The sequence below is a fragment of the Frankliniella occidentalis genome, unplaced genomic scaffold, assembly GCF_000697945.3.
Source record: "Frankliniella occidentalis isolate FOCC.00 unplaced genomic scaffold, Focc_3.1 Scaffold106, whole genome shotgun sequence".
NCBI classification, from domain to species: Eukaryota; Metazoa; Arthropoda; class Insecta; order Thysanoptera; family Thripidae; genus Frankliniella; species Frankliniella occidentalis.
Genome location: NW_026267235.1, coordinates 852,901 through 859,549, shown reverse-complemented (window position 1 = coordinate 859,549; position 6,649 = coordinate 852,901). Strand labels below are relative to the sequence as shown.

The window sequence follows — 6,649 nt, the reverse complement described above, 5'->3', positions numbered from 1 at the left end:
TCTTTGGGAATGTGATGATGAATGAATGAGGATAGAGTCCTGTAGTTGCCCAAAATGTACCTCGTGATCTGGAAAAACAAAAAAAAAAAAAAAAAAGGATTCCATGTGAAGGGTTTATTTCTTTAGTATTTTTGTGACACTTGATGTTGTATCAAGATGGATCCGCCATTCAGATAACATAATCTCGTGTGCACCTCTCCAAAAGGATCGACATCCAATGGTAGAGTCAGACTTAACTAACACAGTGAAGCAGCTCTCACTCAATGCTTTGTTCAAACTTGAATCTCACCCATCTATGATATTTTTGCTCGCCGCGACATCCTCATGTCCACAGGAAGAGTATGAGACAAGACAGCCAGTCGATTCCAGGGCAAGTTCTTGGTCAGACATAGTAACATTCCAGTGTGCTGTGGCTCAGTGGGGTCTCTCAAGCGCTATCAATTTTTAAGGATGTAAACTTGCAAGAAAGAGGAGTTTCCTCTCGATTCCCGACCAAACCAAGATTGGAAAGAGGGGGAGAGTCATTCAACAATGACAAAAACTGAAGGAAGCAATCATAACTAGACAACAATGCTGAGCCATTGGATTATCATGATAAAATATCCCTCAATTTTCATAATGCACTTGATGACAATGAGATGGATCGAACGATATCGATTAGGACATTCTGAAACACTCGATGGGCGAAGGAATGAATGCTATGCAATCGAAAAAACACAAGAAATGTTTAGGTTTGCAGCACAAAATTCACTAGAGATCGGAATGAGCAGAAGACATTCATCTTTTAAAAACAAGTGAGTGCAGCCAACATAAGCAGAGTAGTTGAAGGGTGGAAAGATTGTTCAGTGCTTTTTAAGGAATACTTATCCTGTCAAAGAGTTGATCCCATCGTTTTGCTGTTTTTGCAGGAGGACTGGTAATTAATTTCAACTGTGTTTTTTTATTTTCAGGCATGCCGTCTTTTTCCAGAAGGGTGCTCAGCCTGAGAAAATGCATTATTGAAAGGAAAACGTTATTCGCACCACAGGATTCCATGATGTAAACAAACAAACATTCCTTACCTGTCTATGGCTGCTATTTGAGTTGAAAGCTGTCAGAGTCAGATTTTACCTCTTTCTTTAGTCTCGTGAAACTGTTTAATTTTTAAAATGAGTGACCAGCTGAAGTTCATTGTCGAACGTCTAAACGACAAACCATTTAACAAGAATTTCAACTTAATATCGTTTGATTCATCAAGTCCTGACCAGCTTTTACAAGTGAGTTGTAACATTAGTTCTGCAACTCTAAAAAACGCGCTTTTAGGAATTACAATTCATTGACCTTCAACATTTGCTTCTCTTTAATGTGCTTTCTTCAACTCCAATTTTTCTGTGAAGGTTCTTAGTGATGTGCTCGCTGAAATGGATCCTGCACACAACATCGATATTCGGACTGAGGAACCAGAGGCAACAACACTACGTATTCTGAATGCATTGCGCATTTTAAAGTACAAACCACCACCTGAAATTACATTGTCAGTGTTTTCAACATTTATGTTAGCCAGTAAAATTTAAGCATAAGGACTGTGTACTAACAAATTTTTCCTCTTTGAAACCTAGGAAAACTTTTGGTCAAGGCATCGTTCAAGGGGACAAATTAATCCTACATCCAGTGCTAGAGTGGCTGCTTCAAAATATGGATGATCTACAAAAAAGGGCATATCTTGCAAAATTTCTGGTCAAATTGGAAGTGCCACCTGATATCCTAGGAGATGCAGACATAGCTGCTATGTTTGAACAGGTACAGGTACTAGTGGTTTTCAGTCTTCTTTACCTCATCAATTTCTTTGCTAATTTAAAACAAAAATTGTAGTATGAGAATTTAATTGAGGAGTTCAAACTCATCCATAAAGAAACTGAAACAGTAAAGAATAGTGGTTATTCTATTGGAGAGCTGAAAAGTGACATGGAAGCCATGGAGAAAGAGCGAGATATTGTTTTGAACCGCATCCAGCAAGTTCAGCGCAAGGTATGCCAGAAATCAGTCTAGATTTACCTGAACTTCACGAAACCTTCTTTGTAAACTTTACAAACTGAGTCATACAAAAAAAAATTTCAGGTAGAAGGATCTCCTTCATATGAAGCTATGTTAAATGCTGCTCATGAACTGAGGATTCAACGAGAACGCGAGAAAGAGCTTATAAATCAGCGACAGGATGAAGAATCTGCATTATCTCATCGAGACCAAAGATTACAACGCCTTCAACAACAGCTGAAGGATTTACGCCATGCAAGTGTTGGAGCAACACCTCAAGGTATGTTCATAATTTTCTGAATTGCCATTATGAGTTTGGTTGTATTGTCGTGGTTGAACTAAGGACATTAATCATACTACTGCTCTTCATAGGGCTTTTGCAAAGATTAGAAGAAGAGGCTAGTGTTAATAGCTACATAGCTAAACAAAAGCTGCCCAGAGAAATTGAAGCTAGAGAACAGGAAGTAGCTATTATGAGCGCTGTCATTGCTGAGCCAGCAATGGGACGCAGTGACCTGGATGCTCTTAACTCAAAGGTACATTTTCTAAAACTAACCATTATTTTAAGAATTTTTTTCATCATGTATATTGATTGGTATATAGTAAAGTTCTCCAAAAATATCCATATTTCCAGTTGCAAGCAGTGAACTCAGAAATAAGTCAACTTGTTCAGAGACACTTAGCCACTAAAAACCCTGCTGAGGATAAATTGGCACCTTTTAGGCAACAAGCAGCTATAATTGCCCGCAAAAAAGATTCTACTGCCGAGCAGCTTGCTGAAATGCGTTCTCGAGTCGCAGCTCTTGAAGAAGAACTTCAGGTACCATGTTTGTTTGTTTTTAATTTCTTTTTTTCCTTGATATATACATTAATTCCCTTCACAACCTTCATACAATTTTGATTGATTGATTATTTTGCAGGAAAAGCAGAGTCAGCTTCAGGCTGTTGCTGGTGATTCTGTATTGCGTGGGGAAGAATTTAAACGCTACGTCAGTAAATTAAGAGGTCGCAGTTCTTTATATAAGAGGCACAGAAGTCAGCTCTCTGCTCTAAAGGCAGAGTCAGGGGTATTGTCTTGGACAGTGCAGACCTTGAAAACTCGTACTGAAAAAACAATGGCAGGCATGGTAAAATATTTTTATTTTTAACCCTTGTGTTTTTGAAATGTTTTTATGTCCGTTCAAGAATTGACATAAATGGAAAATTTTGGATTTAAAGGAGAGAGTTGCTGCCAAACATGGAATGTCTGGCATACTGGAATCAGAATCTCGTTTAGATGAGATGGCTCTTCAAAAGAGTGAACTGGATATGGTAAAAGGCCAGAGTCTTGACCAAATTTCAAGTCTAGTTTTGGAACTGAGGGAACAAATAGCAAGTCGCAAAGCTCAACTTGCTCCAGTTATTAAAGGTTTGTGTAAATGTTTTTTCATGCTGCAGCTGCAGTGCTTGAATCAGTCTATTTCTAAGTATTTATTGTCTTTTTAAATTAGAATTGAGACCTTTGCGCGAAAAATCCCAGGAGCTGACTTCTGAATATAATCAAGCAAAGCAGAAGTATGACTCAGCTTCTGCTGGATTTGACAGCAGTATAGCTAAGCTTGAGCAAGTAAGTGTAATGAAGTAATATTGTTGTATGGTATTATGCATCAGTTTTATTCATTCGAAAACTTTTGGAAAGGAAACAAACGCTTTGCAAGAGGAGCGTGATGCATGGGAGTCTGAACAACATATGCTGGAGGCAAAGTGTGTCATAATGGAGACAGATCTTGAACGAGTGGCTGAGGAAATTCGTCTCTACAAGGGAGGTGACAATGCTGAGAAAGGAAAAAAGTCGGTCAGGTTAGTTGGACGTACTAAACTTCTTCATGAATCTCTATCAGGATTTCAGTTAGTTTGTGTTTTTAAAGTTATGTTTACTAATTTTGCTTTATTTATTAGGGAACTTCTTGGGGCAGCCATCTCTGAACGTGAGAAACAAAGCAGAACCCTGAAAGAGGAACAGAAGGCAGTTCAGGAAGTACAAATTAACAACCAGCTTCAAAAACAGTTATGGAGTCAAATACAGGAGTAAGTTTGAGTCAAATTCTGATTTACATCTTCAAATTTTAATATGAGCACCTAACTAAAGTGCATTGTTTGTTTTTTATTCTGTAGATTGATGGAAGCAAAACTTCAGTGCTACAAAACAGCCAAAGAGATGTCAGGAATAGTGACCATTGAAAGAGGATCTGAAACCTTAGTGCTGCAGTAATTTCTCTTGTTCAGGTTCTTATTATTTATTTTTCTGTTTTTAATCATTCTAGTCATATGATAACTTTGGTTGTTCACCTCGTGTTGTTGTTATAAGCATAGTGCTTGTCCGTCCACATTGTTTGTCAAGTCAGTTCGATTCCCCCGTCACGAAAGTTAGAAGTATGTTAGCCTCACTGTGCCTATTTTGAGTGTAAAATGATGTGCACTATAAAACTTTTTTAATATTTATTCATTACCATAAAATCAACAAAACGGTAGAAAAGAAAACAAACAAACAATCACTATGACTACCGGGAAATTATCACAAAATACAGGAAAGGGGAATCGAGCAGTCCTTTCAGTGCCCTCAGGCGCTGGTCGCGCTGCGCTTGACGCTCGCGAGGCGCGCGGGCCGCAGGTCCTCCGAGGCGCTGGTGCCGCCGCCGGCCGCGGCCGCACTGGCGCCGGCCCTGCCGCTGCGGATGCGGACCGAGGCGTGCGGGGGGAAGCTGATGGCCAGGCGCAGGGCCTTGTAGGTGATGACCACCTGGTCGAGCGGCAGGCTCAGCGACCCGACCCTGGGGGCGGCCGGGGCCGAGGCGGGGGCGGCGCGTGGCCGCGGCGCCGCCGGCGGGGGCTGCGGCGGCGGCGGTCTGGTCGCGGCGGAGCCGGGGGCGGGCGGCAGGGCGGGCACCGCCTCCCGGCGCCGCTCCCGGCGCCACGCCGTGCGCGGGTGACACGCCGAGCACCGCAGGTTCCGCCCCTCCGAGTCCTGCGAGTCCTCGTCGCCGCCGCCGTCCTCCTCCGCCGCCGGGGAGGCGGACGGGCTCGTCGCCGTCGGGCTGCCCGGTGACGCTGGCGACGGCCGCCCGGCGCGCGCCGTGTGGGGCCGCGGCCGCGAGGACGGCGCGGGCGACGGTGACGCAGGCGGCAGCACGGTCGCCGGGTCCAGGTAGATGCCTACACGCCGCAGGAACCTAGAGCAGGGCAGAGAGAGAGACTCCGTCAAACTAATCCCAGGGTCGTACGAGGCGCCTGGAGGGTAGGCCGTCCCGTTGCACCGCCGTGTCGTGCGGGACGGCCTACCCCCAAGGCGCCCGAACTGAAAATGTCGATCAGCCCAGTCAGTCAACGGCAACGAGCTTCTCGACAAGTTTGTGGCACAATATCGGCGTCGAGTGTCGAGTCGACGGAGTTTGACCTCGCGCTGCTGCCGCTGCTGCTTACGTCGGGGGCGGCTGTCGCCAGGCGTTGTCCACCCGGGAGGTGCGCATGATGTGCGCCAGGCGCAGCACGAGGGCGCAGTTGTCGCGGCCGATCTGCGCGCACCGCTCCTCCTCGCCCTGGACCTGCTTGAGCTTGCACGAGACGTGGCCGCGCTCGGGGGGCGGGCCCACGTCCACCACCGGCAGCGCGGACTCGACCTGGGGGGCATCATCATCATCGTCATGGGCAATTCCAGGAAGGGGTGTCCGTACGTCACGTGATTTGTGAGCGACTATGAGAGGTGCTATACGGCTTCGTACGAAACATGACTTGGACGCGTCTTAAGATGGGAAGTCCGGACATGTGTTGGTGTTGTAAAACAACGCAGCGCCTCTGAGTCGCTCACAAAGTCGCGTGACGGACGGACATTTTTGACAATTTCTCCTGGCATTGCCATCTTAGACAATTAAACTCGTTGGAAAGTGGATTAACTTTAGGCGGGTGAGGAATACGTGCGTAAAGGGGGAGGGGGTTTAGGGAAAGTACACCTCTCACACGCCCCCGTCCCCATGGGCCCCACGGTCCCCATGGTCCGACGCTCCCTCTCCTGTTTGATCAATGGCAACAAACAACCCCCTCCCCCCTCTGGCGGAGCGGAGCCGGTGAAGCACGATGGTGAAGGGGGCCGGCGGCGGCCGGACTGGCACATGTGAAAACCACTCAGACTTAAGAAGCTCAGCTCTCAGGCCCCCGCCGGACTAGAACGACTTCGGCCGGCTGGTTTGCTGGGAAGATATCTTCCTTGAGATCATCCCTCTCCATCTCCCCTTCCCCATAGTCCGCTGAGCGCAGCGAGTGAGTCAACTAAACTACCCGCGCCCCGCCCAGGAAAAGGTAACCGAACACCCCCTGCGCACAACCCTCAGCGCCGGCGGCGCCTCTCTGGACGAGGAGAAAAGAGAAATAAAACATTTGTCCCTCGCCTCTTACCTTTTTGCGGTGGTGATGGAAGCGGCGCTGCTGCCACGGCCTGACGAGCAGGTTCTCTCTGCGCGTGAGCATGTCGCACCCGGCCCGCGCCGACGGAGGTCTGCGCTCGCTGGCGACGACGTCCTCGCCCTCGCCCCTCCGGGCCGGGTCTGAGCCGCGGCGCCGGCTGCCTACCGGCGCGGGGCAGTGAGGGGGGAAAGGAGTGGGG

The 6,649-nt window shown here is 47.1% G+C and overlaps 3 protein-coding genes across 9 annotated transcripts in view; 1 reads left to right on the top strand and 2 right to left on the bottom strand.

Moving 5' to 3' along the window:
- Nucleotides 1-431, bottom strand: part of LOC113217417 (intraflagellar transport protein 25 homolog) — a 34,301-nt gene extending 33,870 nt beyond the window's left edge. For all 6 annotated transcript variants that reach the window (XR_008011416.1, XR_008011417.1, XM_052269912.1 and 3 more), the window contains exon 1: nt 290-431. Coding sequence is in view for 4 of the 6 variants with exons in the window: in XM_052269912.1 (XP_052125872.1) it covers nt 290-390 (101 nt within the window). In the remaining 2 variants the exon portion in view is untranslated. The remainder of the gene's footprint in view (nt 1-289) is intronic.
- Nucleotides 1-4,492, top strand: part of LOC113217416 (intraflagellar transport protein 81 homolog) — a 36,504-nt gene extending 32,012 nt beyond the window's left edge. Inside the window, exons 1-14 of one of the 2 annotated variants that reach the window (XM_026437312.2) lie at nt 645-794; nt 951-1,256; nt 1,377-1,513; nt 1,599-1,779; nt 1,852-2,007; nt 2,098-2,293; nt 2,386-2,549; nt 2,648-2,833; nt 2,934-3,140; nt 3,232-3,421; nt 3,504-3,619; nt 3,692-3,852; nt 3,952-4,080; nt 4,168-4,492. In XM_026437312.2, coding sequence (XP_026293097.1) covers nt 1,149-1,256; nt 1,377-1,513; nt 1,599-1,779; nt 1,852-2,007; nt 2,098-2,293; nt 2,386-2,549; nt 2,648-2,833; nt 2,934-3,140; nt 3,232-3,421; nt 3,504-3,619; nt 3,692-3,852; nt 3,952-4,080; nt 4,168-4,264 — 2,028 coding nt within the window. In that variant the 5' untranslated portion in view covers nt 645-794; nt 951-1,148 and the 3' untranslated portion in view covers nt 4,265-4,492. Of the gene's footprint in view, nt 1-644; nt 795-950; nt 1,257-1,376; nt 1,514-1,598; nt 1,780-1,851; nt 2,008-2,097; nt 2,294-2,385; nt 2,550-2,647; nt 2,834-2,933; nt 3,141-3,231; nt 3,422-3,503; nt 3,620-3,691; nt 3,853-3,951; nt 4,081-4,167 lie in introns of those variants that run through there. The other variant, XM_026437314.2, reaches the window with a different exon arrangement.
- On the bottom strand, nt 4,475-6,629 carry LOC113217412 (uncharacterized). Its single transcript, XM_026437306.2, has 3 exons — nt 6,442-6,629; nt 5,473-5,669; nt 4,475-5,222 (listed from the first exon to the last, which is right to left on the bottom strand). The coding sequence occupies exons 1-3, from the start codon at nt 6,511-6,513 to the stop codon at nt 4,613-4,615; spliced, it is 879 nt and encodes a 292-aa protein (XP_026293091.2). The 5' UTR covers nt 6,514-6,629; the 3' UTR covers nt 4,475-4,612.
- Between the last annotated feature and the right edge of the window lie 20 nt (nt 6,630-6,649).

Coding starts and splice junctions, on each gene's coding strand:
- LOC113217412 (XM_026437306.2), bottom strand. CDS start 6,513: ATGCTCACGCGCAGAGAGAACCTGCTCGTCAGGCCGTGGCAGCAGCGC. Junction 5,670..6,441: donor TCCATCACCACCGCAAAAAG/GTAAGAGGCGAG, acceptor GATGCCCCCCAG/GTCGAGTCCGCGCTGCCGGT. Junction 5,223..5,472: donor TGGCGACAGCCGCCCCCGAC/GTAAGCAGCAGC, acceptor GCCCTGCTCTAG/GTTCCTGCGGCGTGTAGGCA.